The sequence below is a fragment of the Macrosteles quadrilineatus genome, unplaced genomic scaffold, assembly GCF_028750875.1.
Source record: "Macrosteles quadrilineatus isolate MER2022 unplaced genomic scaffold, UCM_ALF_1.0 Scaffold_1__1_contigs__length_201487025, whole genome shotgun sequence".
NCBI classification, from domain to species: Eukaryota; Metazoa; Arthropoda; class Insecta; order Hemiptera; family Cicadellidae; genus Macrosteles; species Macrosteles quadrilineatus.
In genome coordinates this window covers 145,530,340-145,548,175 of record NW_026542594.1, presented here as the reverse complement: position 1 = coordinate 145,548,175, position 17,836 = coordinate 145,530,340, and the positions used below count along the sequence as shown (strand labels likewise).

The 17,836-nt window shown below is 33.6% G+C and overlaps 1 protein-coding gene across 3 annotated transcripts in view; it reads left to right on the top strand.

Moving 5' to 3' along the window:
- Positions 1 to 17,836, top strand: part of LOC128986583 (protein abnormal spindle) — a 72,199-nt gene that overhangs the window by 35,484 nt on the left and 18,879 nt on the right. For all 3 annotated transcript variants that reach the window (XM_054407030.1, XM_054407038.1, XM_054407023.1), the window contains exons 3-8: positions 3,827 to 3,997; positions 11,288 to 11,500; positions 13,169 to 15,077; positions 15,741 to 15,824; positions 16,545 to 16,689; positions 17,388 to 17,656. In XM_054407030.1, coding sequence (XP_054263005.1) covers positions 3,827 to 3,997; positions 11,288 to 11,500; positions 13,169 to 15,077; positions 15,741 to 15,824; positions 16,545 to 16,689; positions 17,388 to 17,656 — 2,791 coding nt within the window. The remainder of the gene's footprint in view (positions 1 to 3,826; positions 3,998 to 11,287; positions 11,501 to 13,168; positions 15,078 to 15,740; positions 15,825 to 16,544; positions 16,690 to 17,387; positions 17,657 to 17,836) is intronic.

The window sequence follows — 17,836 nt, the reverse complement described above, 5'->3', positions numbered from 1 at the left end:
GCCATCGCTTACAATCAAAGTTTACAACAGCTTATTTTTACTCCCTAGGGACTACAGGGTGTGCACTATTTTCTTAAGTGAAATTCCTGGTTTTCAAGTTTTTCCAGGTTCCCGCGTCGCGTGAATGTTTCCCACGTGAACATTACATTAATTCCTGTGTGAATGTTTAGTTCCACTTAGACTATAACCAATTTAAGACTTGGAGCTTAAGTAGGCAATACATCACATTTTGTATATTTCTAATTGTTCCAAAGTTCAGTGAGCTAGTGTTGATAAATAATAATCCTTATTATCATTTTCATTATCATCATCACTTAAGGCCACCATAACATTGTCTCTCTCGACAGCAGCTAAATCCTGAATACCTCCCAAGGTCTTAGTGGTCACCTCCCACAGTGACGTAAACGTCATCACAGTATTCCGTAGACGTCTCCCGCAGTATGTAGACATTATTGTCGTCTCCCGAGGTCACGGAAACGACATCAGTCTTCCACAATCGCGGCAAAGTTCTGGACATGTTCCCCGATTTGTAGACTTATCATCATCTCCCGCGGTCACGGGAATGTCATCACAGTCAAACACAATCAGGGCAATCAAACTTTGCAGACGCGTTTTACAACTGCAATCTTCTACTGGGGCTAAAATTAAAACCCCGGCTTTTTGACGGTTTTTTCCAGGTCCCTTCAAATGCAAGGTTTTTCCCGTTTTTCCTGGTTGGTACATACACCCTAGGGACTAAAAAGGCTTTTTGAGCTTGGGTCGAAAAGAGTCACTTTACACCATAGTGATGAAATATAAACTATTAGAACCATTGTATAGTATCAGATTGTTATAAATATAATTTAACTTCTCAATCTTCCAAGATGTTGAAACATAGTCAACTCATAGTTAAGAAAGGGGACTTTATTTATAAAGATTTGAATGAATACAGTATTTAACCATAATTCAATTATAAATAATCACCAAATGACAGTCTAATATTTTGCCATTTACTAATAGTGGGACCTCGATAAAAAGTTACATTTGATAACCAGTGTCATTTTCAAATCCTCTTGAATTTAAGTTATTTGATCCCTAATCACATGTGTGATTGCAAAACTTGATAAGAAGTCGACCTTGATAATCCCCTTTTTTTAATAATACCCATAGCAGGCTTGTTATGGAGGTTCTACTGTACAAGCAGAGCCCTGTGTAACAGTCTAGGGGCTACATTGCTGTAGGCCTAGGCCTACATGTCACATTACTGTACCATACAGTAACTTCTAACCAGTGGCAGCGAACAAACTTGCGGGGGGCCCGCGGGTTCTTATCGCTGCCACTGGTTAGAAGTTACTGTATGGTACAGTAATGTGACATGTAGGCCTAGGCCTACAGCAATGTAGCCCCTAGACTGTTACACAGGGCTCTGCTTGTACAGTAGAACCTCCATAACAAGCCTGCTATGGGTATTATTAAAAAAAGGGGATTATCAAGGTCGACTTCTTATCAAGTTTTGCAATCACACATGTGATTAGGGATCAAATAACTTAAATTCAAGAGGATTTGAAAATGACACTGGTTATCAAATGTAACTTTTTATCGAGGTCCCACTATTAGTAAATGGCAAAATATTAGACTGTCATTTGGTGATTATTTATAATTGAATTATGGTTAAATACTGTATTCATTCAAATCTTTATAAATAAAGTCCCCTTTCTTAACTATGAGTTGACTATGTTTCAACATCTTGGAAGATTGAGAAGTTAAATTATATTTATAACAATCTGATACTATACAATGGTTCTAATAGTTTATATTTCATCACTATGGTGTAAAGTGACTCTTTTCGACCCAAGCTCAAAAAGCCTTTTTAGTCCCTAGGGTGTATGTACCAACCAGGAAAAACGGGAAAAACCTTGCATTTGAAGGGACCTGGAAAAAACCGTCAAAAAGCCGGGGTTTTAATTTTAGCCCCAGTAGAAGATTGCAGTTGTAAAACGCGTCTGCAAAGTTTGATTGCCCTGATTGTGTTTGACTGTGATGACATTCCCGTGACCGCGGGAGATGATGATAAGTCTACAAATCGGGGAACATGTCCAGAACTTTGCCGCGATTGTGGAAGACTGATGTCGTTTCCGTGACCTCGGGAGACGACAATAATGTCTACATACTGCGGGAGACGTCTACGGAATACTGTGATGACGTTTACGTCACTGTGGGAGGTGACCACTAAGACCTTGGGAGGTATTCAGGATTTAGCTGCTGTCGAGAGAGACAATGTTATGGTGGCCTTAAGTGATGATGATAATGAAAATGATAATAAGGATTATTATTTATCAACACTAGCTCACTGAACTTTGGAACAATTAGAAATATACAAAATGTGATGTATTGCCTACTTAAGCTCCAAGTCTTAAATTGGTTATAGTCTAAGTGGAACTAAACATTCACACAGGAATTAATGTAATGTTCACGTGGGAAACATTCACGCGACGCGGGAACCTGGAAAAACTTGAAAACCAGGAATTTCACTTAAGAAAATAGTGCACACCCTGTAGTCCCTAGGGAGTAAAAATAAGCTGTTGTAAACTTTGATTGTAAGCGATGGCATGTATCAAAATTACATTGAAGTCGATGTAAATATCGATTCATTTCATCAGTTGTTCCTAAGTGAACTTATTGTTGCATTCTTGTCAATAGTTTCGATAGTATGTAGTATAATATTCACCAACACAATCGTAATTCACAAGATTGAATAACTTACTAAACAGCTGCTTGTTTGCATTTAGCAAAATTACAAACAAGTTGAATTTCGTTTTGAGTTGGTATCTTTATATGAAAAGTATTTTCCTTTTTCTAACTTAGTTTTTGAAATAATTCTGTAATATGACGAAAAACATACTTCATCACACGGGCAAATTTTGTATTTTCAAACCCAGGACACAAAGGCAAACCCTCAGTCGGAAACTGAGCCAATCGATGAAATCAGCTAAAGGCCTTATATAATTTCGATCATGTGATCGCTTTCAATCAAAGTTTACAACAGCTGACTTTTACACCCTAGGCTCTATAAAGGATTTTTACTTCTTAGGGAGTAAAATATCTAGGTCTACTTTAGACCCGCAATGCATGCATTAAAAACATGCCCAAGATATTAGTAACAATAGCGGCTGTTTTTGCTTCAGTGTGGATGAAAAAGCATTAACATGTTCCCTACCAGGTGACACTCTGAAAAGTGGTGTAGACTATCATAAGTCATGTCTCAGCTGGTATGGAATTACTTCTAATGTCTAGACACATTTCTCATAAGGAAGGTATCATAAAATTTTTTAGCTTCTTGTAATATTAAAAATTCTTTTTAATAATATAATTCTTTATTATTATTATATTTATTGATATTAATTAATTATAAAATAATGACAGTTTTATCAAATGATTCAATGTGTTTCAATGTGTGTGATGGTTCAATGATGTGTGTTGTTTTATTCAATGTCTTAAGATTAGCTCACCATAAAAATGTTTCACCTAGTTCTCCTATATTCTAGTGTGTGAAGAGTATTTATTCATGTTGAAGCCTTCCGGAATTGGTAATAAATTATAACAGGTTACGTACCTTGACGTCCACAATTCCTGGACTATAACAGGTTACGTAACCTGTTATAAGTGGAGAGTATGTTTGGCTACATTTATGTTCAGTCTTGTAACACCCATTGAGTAAGCTGATTGTAAACCAATTTTACATGTTAGGCTAATGTGCATTTTTTAAATTTTGATAGTCCTACCAATCATCATCTGAGGAATGCATCAGCAAGATTACATATGAATCTCAAATTTGCTCTTCTTTCAGATAAATGTGACACCTGATAAGAAGAAGAAATTTGAAGATGATGGAAAAGGATATGTTGCTGTTCTGGCTCCATTTAACCCTTTCCCAAAGATTAGTTTTGAAAACATTAAGCTTCATACCACATCTACACGTGAGGTGTACCTTGTTAATCCTACAGAAAACACTCTTCAGGTATGTGATTTCATTTACTGGCCAAGTCGGACTGTGGTTTCCACATGAGTGGTTAAATATCACTCCCAGCAAACATGAGTCTTAGTTTTTCAGAGCTGTTTTCTTTTTGACTATTTTAACCTTGAAATTACATAGGCTACCCAACAATTTTTTTCCTACCTATACCTATATAAAATATATAAATAACATGTATGGTAGTAATTATAGTGGCGTAGTTACAGTGAAGCGAGTGGAGCAGTTGCTCCAGGGTGGCAAGCACTAGGGGGTAGCAAAACATCAAGGACTAAACAGATTAATGGTAAATTTGTTTCATTACATTAATCATATTCTGCAATTTACACACTTACAGTGGTGTAGCCTGGATTCTGTTGTGGGGGGGGGGGGGAGGGGCAACCGGGCAGACTGGGGGTATGGAAAATTTGTTGTATTTTAAGGTGCTAAATTGCAGTTTATAACCCCTCTGGAGGCTCTAAAGTAGAGAATAATCTGGGTGTACTACCCAAAAAATTACCTTTTACTGCTCTGAAATCTTTAAACAAGTTGCCTAAATTACTATTAATCTGACTGACGTAATTTTAATAAAATAAATCAAGCTAACAAAACTACTTTAGTAAACTTATGTAACTTAGTAAACTTGAATATATTGAGTAGCAATATACAATATAATATATATTGTAGCAAGCTATGTAATAAAGAAAACTTTCATCTTTGTATCTTTAGTATACCACTGTATTTATTCTCCATAAGACTAACATGGTAATTTTTAATTTACACTATTTTGCGATTTTTCCGTAACCGTTAGGCATGCAACAATGCTTCAATATACTAAATTATTTGTTTTTTTGAGCTCTACAAAATGGTTTAGAAAGAAATTGCAAAATTTTATGTTTTCAGGGTGAAAAATTAGAAAAACCCATTTTCACCCCATAAACCCCTGTTCCCATAGTCCGATCATGCTGGTTCGCGAACTTGTTCGAATAAATGTAGGTTTACACGTATATACCAAATTTCATCAAAATCGGATCATTTTTGCTCGAGTTATCGCGCTAACAGGCACATATATAAATATATATAAAGATTAAACATTAATAAACTTAGTACCCAAGTAAAATTATTTATTAAAATATTTACTGACTATAGTTTCGGCTCTAAGGCCATTTTCAAAGTAAACAAAAATCAAAATAAGATATGTAAATAAATAAATAACATATGATATTATAAAACTTTTCTAACTTGTAACATAATTTTGTCTTCATTGATTAATTTATATACTATATGATGTGTTGTACTTATTTTCATTAATATTTTCTCAATTTTGCTATTTTTTCATATATTGGATTATTCAATTTTGGAATCATTGTATTTAAAATGTTTGATTTGTTATTTTTGTAGTTCATATAAATATTAATTTCTTCTTTTACATTCAATTTTTCTCTGTCTTTTTCAATTTCTAATATTGTTAAGTTTTCTTCGATCTTAGTAAACTTATGTTTGGATTTTAGTAAATGATCTGCGGTAATTTATAAATAACATGTATGGTAGTAATTATAGTGGCGTAGTTACAGTGAAGCGAGTGGAGCAGTTGCTCCAGGGTGGCAAGCACTAGGGGGTAGCAATTATATTAATCTGCGTAACTGAATTACGTGCGGTTGGTACCAAATGAAAGAATTTTCTTGTAGGTGTGCAGAATCCCTTAATGAATTAGAATAGGCTCAAAAATAAGCACGAAAAATTAATTTGAAAATAAAAACAAATTAACATGGGCCTTACAGGTTGCTATGCTGGTGACAAAATAACAACAAAATATAAACAGAAAATCCAAACAAATTCCAATCACATGTTTTATTTACAGTGTGGGGTGAAAATAGAGTATTTTGTACAATACATACTTTGGGTCGAGTTTTCGACCACGGGGCAAGCTCTCGTACTCTAACTAAAAACCCTTCATAATGGAAAATTATAGCTAGTCAATATTTAGTTTTAAAATACTCACCTCAAAACGTTTAAAGTCCACATGTCAAAGAATGGTAATAGATTCTATTACCATTCTTGGTATGGTAACTATATTTTTGTAAAATTGAACCCCAGGGCCCTGTCGGTTTAGTAATTTTAATGACATTGAGTATCACACATACAGACAGACACCATTAGATTTTAGCGAATTTCCCATATAGGGAATAAGCTATTACCGTAGAACTCATGGTAAGACCTGGACGCGGGACCGATTTTTTGTTTGTTTTGAGGTCCCTAGAGGCAAAAAACACCATCTGTTCAAATTCATATGTATATTTATTTTAGCGAATTTCCCTATAGGGAATAAGCTATTACCGTAGGTCTCATAGTAAGACTTAGTCCCGGGACCGATTTACTTTTTCATTTTTATGTCACTAGAAGCCAAAAACACCATCCGTTCAAATTCATATATAGGCCTACCTATATATAATATATATAACTATATATATATGTGTCCGTTAGCACGATAACTCGAACAAAAATGATTCGATTTTGATGAAATTTGGTACAAACGTGTAAACCTACGTTTATTCGAACGAGTTCGCGAACCAGCATGATCGGACCATGGGAACAGGGTTTTATGGGGTAAAAATTGGTTTTTCTCATTTTTGACCCTCAAAACATAAAATTTTCCAAATTTCCTTTAGACCATTTTAAAGAGCTTAAAAAACAAATAATTCAGTATATTAAAGTGTTTTTGTATGCTTATTGGTTACGGAGAAAATTATAAATTAAAAATTCCCATGTTATTCTTATGAAGAATAAGTAAACTGTTGTAGCCTAGTTTGCTTGTTTATGCATATATTTGGATCAAACTTGGCCAATCTATTTATTTTATACTAAGCTATTAAATATTTAACTAAAAAAAAAAACACACTTTATTACCCTGTAGGCAGCAAACCTAGGTTAGGTTAGGTTAGGAATCAAATCAGGCAAATGGAAATTCGCTTAGTCTGCAGGTTTGCTGCGGCGGGGGTATTTTGATAGTTCTGTTCACTCTTTAGGGCTACTTTTAGCAAATTTCCCATATAGGGAATAAGCTATTACCGTAGTACTCATGGTAAGACCTGGACGCAGGACCGATTTTTTGGTTAGTTTTGAGGTCCCTAGAGGCCAAAAACACCATCCGTTCAAATTCATATATATATATATATATATATGTGTCCGTCAGCACGATAACTCGAGCAAAAATGATCCGATTTTGATGAAATTTGGTACAAACGTGTAAACGTACGTTTATTCAAACGAGTTCGCGATCCAGCATGATCGGACCATGGGAACGGGAGTTTACGGGGGGTTTTATGGGGTAAAAATAGGTTTTTCCCATTTTTGACCCAAAAAACATAAAATTTAGCAATTTCTTTCCAAACCATTTTGTAGAGCTTAAAAAACAAATGATTTAGTATATTGAAGCGTTATTATGCGCCTAATGGTTACGGAGAAAATTCAAAAAAATTGTAAATTTAAAATTCCCATGTTATTCTTATGGAGAATAAGTAAACTGTTGTAGTTTGCTTGTTTGTGAACATATTTTCATCAAATTTGGAAAATGTTTTCATTTCTTACTAACTATTCACATTTTACAAAAAAAAAAAAAACCAGTTTTACCCTCCCTGATGCAGCAAACCTAAGTAGGCTACTTGTTAAACTAATTCTATTTAAATCAAGAATAAATGTTATATTTTTAAGTAGACATTTCAGTGTAAATTCAATCAGTCAAATGGAAATTCGCTTAGACTGCAGGTTTGCTTCGGCGGGGGTATTTTAATACATAGGCTACCTAATTGAAATAAAAAAAACCAGAGTACCCTGAAATTAATTTTTATTTAAACTGATACGTATTTCGGCACTAAGGCCATGATCACAGTATGAGTGTTATAAAAGTATGTAAACAAATAAAATAAATAAATAGTTAATAACATATGTTTTGAATTCATAGCAAAATTTTGATTAAATGGTTAGGTGTATTTTTTTAACATTGTGAATGTGTAAGATTCTTCTCTGATTTGTCTGATTTTTTCGTGAATTGGATTTTGTTTTTGTTTTTGCATTGCATTGAGAATTTGGTTGCCGTTTTCTTTTGAATGTAGGTATATTTGTAATACTTCTTTTATATCCATTTTTTCACCCTTTTTCTCATAATTTAGAATTTTGACAAACTCTTCTAATTTGCCATAAATTAGTTATGATTATTTTCTAATATATGTTCTGCATACATTGAGCGTTGGGATGTTTGATTGTTTGATTTTATGGCTTGAATGTGTTCTTTGAATCTGCATGAAAATGCTCTTCCAGTCTGACCAATGTAGAATTTGGGACAATTTAGACATTTAATTTTGTATATTCCAGATTTGTTATATTTGTCAATTGTTTGTGGGTTCTTGTTTGATAGTTCATTAATTAAATTGAATGCGTTGTTTCTAGATCTATATATCAAATTCCGTAAGACCAAAATTTTACAATGAAATTGTGAGCGAACGGGAGGCCGTAGAAAGCTGGGAGAGGTTTCATTTGAAAGGTCTGGGCATGAAATTTTGGGGAAAATTATTCATTTTTCTTAATTATGTACCAAAAGGTTGTTACGGAATAAATTAATTCACATTTAAATAGCATGGGAATCTAGGTCATGTCTGCTTTGTTTACTTTAAAACATGTGGTTTAACTTTATTTAAAGCATACTAGAGGACTTATGCTGCTCCGCAGCGTTAAACTAAAAATATATTATCCAAGAACTAATCAAATTTATGATTTTTGATACGTAGGCTAATACAGTATCTTACTGATTCAAACGATCAATAGCTCAATTTAAAGCCTATAAATACTGATTATTTTGAGTCTAAAACATACATGAACAATAGGCCTACTGGAGCTATTGATTTTTAGTCCTAGAAAAACCTTAGGAAAAATAATGTTTATGTTGGTTGTTCTCCTTGCGTTTGCTTGAAACTCGTCCGATTTGAATGACTAATACAGTAGCTTAAATGAATGCAGGTATTTCACTGAAGGTCCTTAGACCAAAATATATTGGATTTTATAATTATAACTGGTGAAACACATCTTAAATTGAAGTAAGAATTCAAAAATGAATCAAATTATGTTTTTTGGTCAAGTAATACAGTAGGTAAATATATATGCCGATGCATTTACTTTGATGGTCGATGCTTGATGTGAAATATTTGCATGTATGCCTTCAATTTAAGACCTCGATCATTAAAATCGGTCGGGTAGAAGAGCCAAAGGCACTCGGAAAAGAGAAACCAAATTTAACTCCAATGAGAAATACATGGGGATAAAATGTTGTTGACGTATAAGCCAAGTGGAGTTAAATATAAATATATGTCCATGCTTGATGGCAAATCTGTGTGTGCACACCTTCAATTTGAGACCTCAATCATGAAAATCGGTCGTGTCGAAGAGCCAAACGAATTCGGCAAAGAGAAACAACATTTAAGTCCCATAAGAAATACATGGGGAGCAAATAATTTTGACGGATAAGCCGAGTGGGATTATAGATACATTTATGCCGATGCTTGATGGCAAATCTGTACGTGCATACCTTCAATTCGAGACCTCAATCATGAAAATCGGTCTGGTAGAAGAGCCAAATGAACTCGGTAAAAAAAACCAAATTTAACTCACATAAGAAATACATGGGAAGCAAATTTTGTTTACGTATATGCCGAGAGGGATTATAGATACATTTATGCCGATGCTTGATGGCAATCTGTGCGTGCATACCTTCAATTCGAGACCTTAATCATGAAAATCGGTCTGGTAGAAGAGCCTAACGAACTCGGAAAAGAAAAACCAAATTTTTTAAATATATAAGTTGGTAATTTTTAATATGTACTGTAATATGTATAAAAAGTCTATTATAAAGCTGAAATAGACTTTTTCCCAAATTTTAAGGGTCTGGATTAGTTAATGCGGAGTACGATTGGTTGTATTAGGTACCTATGTCTGAAAAAGTTAAGACGTTAGAAAGAATTACTGGAGTAGGCAAAGGGAACATTTTTTTCATGCCAAAAATGAAACTAATGTCTACAGATCCTAATATGCCGTTTAAGTTTACAAGGATTCAATTCCCATTGCGATTAGCTTTCGCTATTACTATAAATAAAGCCCAAGGCCAAACCTTCACAAAAGTTGGCATTTATTTGAAAAAAACCAGTGTTAACCCAGTAGTCAACTTTATGTTGCTTTTAGCCAGGTAAAGCGGCCAGATGATGTTAAAATACTACTAGAACCAAATAAAGACCAAGGAATCAACCAATATGGATACTGTAAAACAGAGAGATTTTGCATTTTATAATTTGGAGGATGACATTATCTCTATGAGTTTTTTCCAAAGTGAATTTATATATATTTTAAGAAATTTATATATATTTAATTAATAGTCATGAAGATTACTGTTGAAAATGTTCCTGTTATGTGTCCTGTATTATGATTACAAAGTTTATATTATAAACACACCACATGAACAGTCCTTTGGAATTTTTATTTTAAACAGAGCAGACATCAAAATGCTTTATGCAGCCATGTAGCCTAATAACTAACTATCATACATATTATAATACGGTATATAAAATGTTAAGCAATAATTCAAGGTAGGGTAACCCATGAGACTAATAATTTGTACAAAATAATTACTAGAATATATATATGTATATATAGGGGCTATTGCCCCTACAAGCCACTAGTCTTGAATTTAGCTAATTTTGAATTTAGATGCTTGAAATGTTTTTCTGATTGGTTTGTTTAGTACCGAACTGTACGGAAGACAAATAAACTCCTTCTTCTCTTCTTTTTCTAAATTTTGGGTATTTTATTTTTCATTTTCTTGATTAATTTGTCTATTAAACTATCTTTGTATCCATTTCTTGAAGCTATGGCTTTTATAATGTATTTTTCCAAATTATAATCATATTCATTTAAAGGTACTCGTAACATTCTGTGTACCATAGAGTTGAAGCTTGTCATTTTATGTTGCCAATGTAGACTCAAATGCACCGTGGTAGACAGCCATTACAACTGGAGTTAGCGTGTATTTATTAGCATAGATTAATGGAGTAGACAGGGGAGTAGAGTAACCCCTACCGCTATTACCGTAGGTCTCATTGTAAGACCTAGACTTGGGACCAATTTACTTTTTGTTTTATGTCTCAAGAGGCCAGTACTAAACTTATTAAAATTTAAACCGGGCTAGGGGCTAGGGTTAACAAAACTCACGGTTAACTACTGAGCCTTCTACTAAATGTTCTTCACTATTTTTTTTAGATTGAGCTAACCAAACTTCCTGATGAAGCAAGAGGATATCAGTGGAGCGCTACACATTTAGAACTACCTAGAGAATCACAAGTCAAACTAGTTATCTCATGGACTCCTGCAGAATATGGCAGCTGGCATGATAATGTAAAAATTGTGAACAAGAAAACAAAAAAACCATTGTCTGAGTTAAAACTTTCATCTACTACTGAAGAACCTCCCAAGGTAAAACTGTACAATCACATTACCGGTAGTTGGTTTCAAGCAAGTTCCTCGCACATTGGCTACTGTTTCTATTAGGCGTAGATGGCCTAGAGCCCATAAACACCATTAGTTCAAATTTGTATTTATAAACTAAACATATATTTTAAATTTTTCTAACAATAAATTGTGAGATGTTATTTTTAACCTTTTTAAAGCTCTTTCTAAAAATGTTTAACAATGCTGAGGTCATTAAAAAAATAATAGACCTATTCAATTTTAAAATAAAAATTTGAATTTTAAATGTTTAACAACGTGGATGCATTGAAGTTTTAAACAAATGATCAAACAGTTCTTGATTAATTTATGGAGAAAATTGCATAATGGGATCGTAATGGGTTTGTAAAGAAAAATGCATCAAGCCGCATTTACACCAGAGTCTGCAACAAAATGTTTAGAACTTTTTGTTGGTAACACTTGTTTCTAAAACAAAAGTTTACAACATATAGTGACCTTTTCTTTGATTTCATTGGAACCTTTGTTTCCTCATGTTTGGAACACTCTTTGATCTTTACCGACTTCTGACGGGAAACAAAATTTCTATTGTAAACACTAAAAAACTTTTTTCAGAACATAAAAATGTTTCTGTTCAAAAAGAAGTGTTTCTTGGTTTTAAGGAACATTAGTTGCAAACCCGTGTTCCTAACTCCAGTGTAAACACTGCTTTAGATCACATGCTTACCCTACAATTTTCATTATAAAAATTAAATTACTCATAGGTTTTTTGAGGGCTTAGAGTACCTATCTTATATTTGAAAATTATTTGAAAATATGTTGACATTGACAATTGATGTAACATCCTAAGAAATTTTGTAAGTAACATTTTAGTTGAAACTCTTTTAAAATTATATTGAAAACACCAGTCCAAATCTTATAATGGTGTCAACCACTTTCCTCCATTGCATGGTAATGTCGACTAAAAACCTAACTTCACCCCTACTATTATAAAGTAAAATTGTTCATCACTAGGAGCGAAAGTGGCTCTTTTTGGTATGCAATCGTGTTTTACAAGTGAGGCGCAGCTGAGCTTGGAAATACGATAAAGTACCAAAAAGACACTTTTGCTCCGTGGGACGATCAACTATTTTCATCACACAGTACTGTGGGAATAACCTTCTAATCGTTACAAAAATAGACCACATAATTTGAGGTTATACAAAATCGTCATCAATGTTTACATTTCTGTTGTTTACAAACATAACTTAAAATATCGTGTGATTGTGATTAGCAGTGTTTCCATAATGTACTAATAAAATGGATGTAATGTACTAATAAAGGTTAGCGAACTGAAAAACTTATCATATGTTTTTCTGTTCCCTATTAGAATTTTGCAGACAATATAGAGAACTAAAAACGGCTATTTTCTGGACAGTATGATGAAAAGTTTTTTTGTCACTTTGTTTTTCTTTACCATAAAATGTCTGATACTTCCAAGTAAGACCTTGAACAAGTAATTTTGATAAATTAAAAATAAAATATAGGCCTAACTTAAAAAGAACGAACTTCCTAAGTAGGGTCTACAGTATTGGCTTATTTAAATATTCTTAGTTATAATTTTTATTTTTACAGTACTTTCATTTGATATGTAACTATAATATCTGTTTTCTATATGTTTAATTTATTTGTTTGTAGGTATCAAAACGCAATTTAAGATCCCGAGGCGTTTTAACAAAAAAACAAAATATCTCATCAAAGCAAGAAGTTGTGAAGAAACCTCCTGTAACCAAAACTAAATCAGAAAACAAAGAAAATGAAGTTACATATATTGGTAAATGTAATAAACAAACATTGAAGGAACCGTGTATTCAAAATGAAAATGTAATTATCTTTGAAACGAAAAAGTTAAGCCAAAACAGAACATTTACTCAAATAGACATTAGTGAAAATGATCCAGTTGAAAAAATTCATAGTGAGACATATAAACCAGGTGTTCAGGGCAAGACTGTGCTTACTCCTCAGCATTTTAATATACCTCAACTTGGACCTTCCACTCCAAGGCGAGGTACATATGAAGTCATTGAACCTGTTTCATCATCACGGAGATCAACTTACTCTCTTAGAAATAAACAAATATCTAATCTCATAGATGTTGAAAATGAGAAACGAGAATTTGAATTACTAGCAAGTCCAAGTATCCACAACGATAGTATTGAGAAAGCAGCATCCAAGCTTTTTAATCAAGTGAAAGTAGAACATGTGACTTATGACGAAAATGAAGAGTTCCAAGTGGGTGAATCTGATTGCATTGCTACGACTTTTACTGTACAGCCTTCGATGACTCTTAATTACTTAGATGCTCCTTCTTCCCTGAACATTGCTTCTTCTCATCAATTACAGCTTTATGATCAAATAGCAGACTGTAAGAAAGAAGGAAAAAGGTCATTAGAAAGTGTGGCAAGTTCTGAAAAGTTTTTTGACAGTTTGGAAGAAAGAAAATCTCTTGAGTTATTTGGAAGAAAATCAGGAATAGAACAGGCTGAAGTGAAAACTGAAGATATATTTGTGAATTGGGATGACGTTTATGATATTGATAAATTTTCTGAAATATATGAAAAACCTCACAAAAACACATACTTGGAAACACCTCAAAACAATGACTATTCAAATCCTGTATCAAAAGACATGACTCGGACCAAAGATAGTTTAATACACCTAGATGAAGAGTTTGGAAGATCTAATGTCAGTATCGTGTCAAGTTCTCCTGTTAGTACTCTTCAGAAGCTTTCCAATAATCTGAACAAAACATATACCTCTGCAATGGTGAGGTCTACTTTATCTACTTTAAATTGTGTTGAAGCCCTTGAAAGTTATGAACAAAAATTTTCAAATTTAGACAGTAACAGTTTTAGTAATAGCAACAGTTCTAAAAACTTAAACTTAGGCCTAAACATTAATGGGCTGGAAGAATTTGAGCATAGACACATGAAGAAACAAATTGTAAGCTCTAATTTTGACTTGAGTAGGAAAAACCTCCCATTAAATGAAACAGAAAGTGGTTTTAAACAAAAGACTGAGCATGAAGAAGATACTATCAACTCTTTTTCAATAGGTGCTGTACTTCCTGATAATATGGATTCTAACATATCAACTGACCTTAAAACTGCTGCAAAGTGGATTATCTCCCCCCCTCAATTCAGCCACGAGAAAACTGATGAGAAGATAAAAACTGAAAATGGTCCAAAGCTTAAGATTTCAGCTTCTTTTACTCCTGCCAGATGTAGGCCTACAAGAACGAAATTGAGTTTACCTAATTCAGTATCAGATACAGGTGATAGTTATCAACTGAAAGACAAAAGAAGCTTACTGATAAAGTCTGCTACGTCTTTAAGTTCAGATAAAAACTGCAAAACTGACATTAAAAACCCTGATAGCACTTCAAAGGAAGTCTTCCTCGTACCATCAAGGAAAAACAAACGGAGTTCACTTGTGCAAAACATGAAAGCATCACCTCCAAAAATAATGAAGATTTCTCAAGATCTAAAGATTAAACGGTTGTCAACACCCTCATCTTCTAGAAAATTACCAGTTAGCTCACTGACTGGTATGTATTGATTTTTTTAAAATTAATTAAATGATTTTTACTGTTTGAAAATTCACTGACTGATACAAGATTTAAAAATGTTTTAAGCTATATTTCTTCCTGGGATTCCTCTGTAACTATGATGTATCATCAGCATACAGGCATACAGAACCTCCTGCATTTATAGCTCTTGGCAATCCTCTCACTTAACAAAGGAATAATAGAGGGCCTAGGATAGATCCCTGAGGAACCCCGTGTTTTTTCTTTTTATAATCAGAATAATAGTTTTGAGTATAAGTGTATTTACTATTGGGATAATTGAATTTATGTTGAATTTGGACACATTGTTGCCGATTTGTTAAATAAGAAGAAAACCCCTTGTGCTCCTTATTATCAATATTCAAACTAGAAAGAACATCAAGCAGCTTATCATGAGTCACACTGTCGAATGCCTTTGAAAAATCAAGGAAGATCCCAATTACTTTTTTCATTTTTATTTCTTTCATTTTTGTAAGAAACGGCCGTAGTGCTCAATTAACAGGATTGCGAAGATTGTAAGCCTTTATATATTTTGAATTCTGTTAACATATTGTGCTATTTGCTTGTGTGTCTCATCGTTATTTTTATTTAAGCATTAAAAGCTTTAAATTTAATGTTATAGAAAAATAACTATTTTTATTTCAGGGGATAGGAAAAATAATCAATCAGAGAAGCTCAGACCATTATCTCGGTCGGCCATGTCAATGAGGAAAAGAAACAGTTTAAAGGGTAATGTATTATTTACTATGATAATCATTACCTAGAAGAGGTTAAGGGTGTAGCATAGAGCACACTTAATAAAATATACCTCTATGGAGCCAGCGACGTTCAACGCTAGAAATCAGCTGTGCGCTTGAATGTTATTGTTATGCTTTAAAGTATTTTCCTAACCTAGCTTTTGTTTGTAAAAGAACGTTACTGTTAGAAGATTAGTGAAATGGATAATGAAAAATATTGTACGTAACCCCCTGCATATTGACGGGTCAGGTAAAATCTTGTACGTTACACGTTACGCAAGAGCGTGTTTACATCACTTAGGTGAACTATGCTCGTTGCACAACATTCAGCTGTGTGATGTAATAATGCTCTTACTACACTTGTAATGTAAATAGCTATTAGAGCACTTGTGTGTTGTTTTTTAGTGCCTTCGACCTTTGTTTAACCATTATTGGCAATTTTGCGGCTTATCCGCGAACGTCGATTGATTACCCGCGGTATTCACGCCAGTCAATCCCACTGATAATCGGGAGTTTACTGTAATGGGATGACACAGATTGCACAAATGTTATGGTAGTTAAAGTAAAGGTGGTAATTATTATTTTACTATCTTACCAATAATTACTATTGAAGATTTACTTGGCATAGGTTGAATTCCTAACAACAATTGTTGATTTCCAATATTTTTTTTTAACTAATGGATGTGTATAATGTAATGATATGCATGTACAGTTGCGGACTGGGTGCCTACTGTGAGGAAACTAAAGCTAGTATCCACTAGTAGTCAGAGTGAGGAAGACATTTCCACATCTCCAGTTGACTTTACCACTCCAGATCCTTATCTAGCCGCCACCTCTCTCAACCCATTTGCCAAGGGGTGAGTATGTTCATGTTGTAATTGAAAATCTCTCACCTCAATGGGAAGTAGGGGGTGTACAACAAGCTTAATAGCTGTGTTGCAGTTTGATTCAACTCAAGCCCAGCACTTGGTTAAAAAAAGGTAAACAAATCTGAAGTAATCATCCAAATCTGGCTCAAGTATAGCCTGTAATACATTTATTTGATGAAAGTGTTGTCCTATATTAATGTTTAAGGCACATTTTTATTTTTTTTTATTTTTGTCACAGTTTGTGAAGCTTAACTATTTGCTTTTTGGGTATTTGCTTCAAGGAAGTAGCTGTCAATTAAGTATTTATAGTAAATATATGCGTGTTGTAGGTACATTAATTTGGTACTACTGTGTTAACAAAGGTCTGTTTGAATTTGTTTGGAAACCTGACTAATGCACCAAATGAAAGGGTTTTAAGCTTTTTAATAAAAACACTTTGTTTTTCAAATTATTGTTAGTAGATATTTTTGCATTAGAATCTAGGAGAGGATTTATTATGTTTAGGTAGGTGTATAAAGGGAAGCTCATCCTGTATAAAGGTAAGCCTGCTTAGTGCTTTTCATCTCAAAACCTTGTTTTTTGACAACTTTGCAGTTACATTCATATTTGATTCCTTTTGTGTCGCAATAGTTACTTGTGGATTACGGTGGAATGGTCAAGTTATTTCAACATTAAACTTTTTACAGAGGTTTGTATTTTAACAATAAATGGCTGAAAGAACAAGAAGTAGAGTTGATTCAGTGGACTGACCGAATGCTGAAACCTCCAAGTGAACTACAACTAGACAGAGACCAAACAGAACACAGCACTCTACACCGACTAAACGCTTTGCGAGCAACTGCATTCAACATTCTGACATCGACTGAAGTGGCAACTGTGTTGAGCAAAGTCAAAATAGCAGTGGACAGGAATATCATCAGTATACGCTCTGACAGACAGCTTCATGCAGATCTCGGTAGGTTCTACAAAATCTGTTAAAAATTGTTTCCCTCTAATTTTTGTTGTTTTTAACGTTTTATAGTTATTTTAGTTTTTCAAGCAAATGCAATTCTTTATTCTATAAATTTTAATTTGAAATGGGAATGAAATGTTGATAACACAATCAGCTCCTTTGTAAGAAACCTTACCAATCATG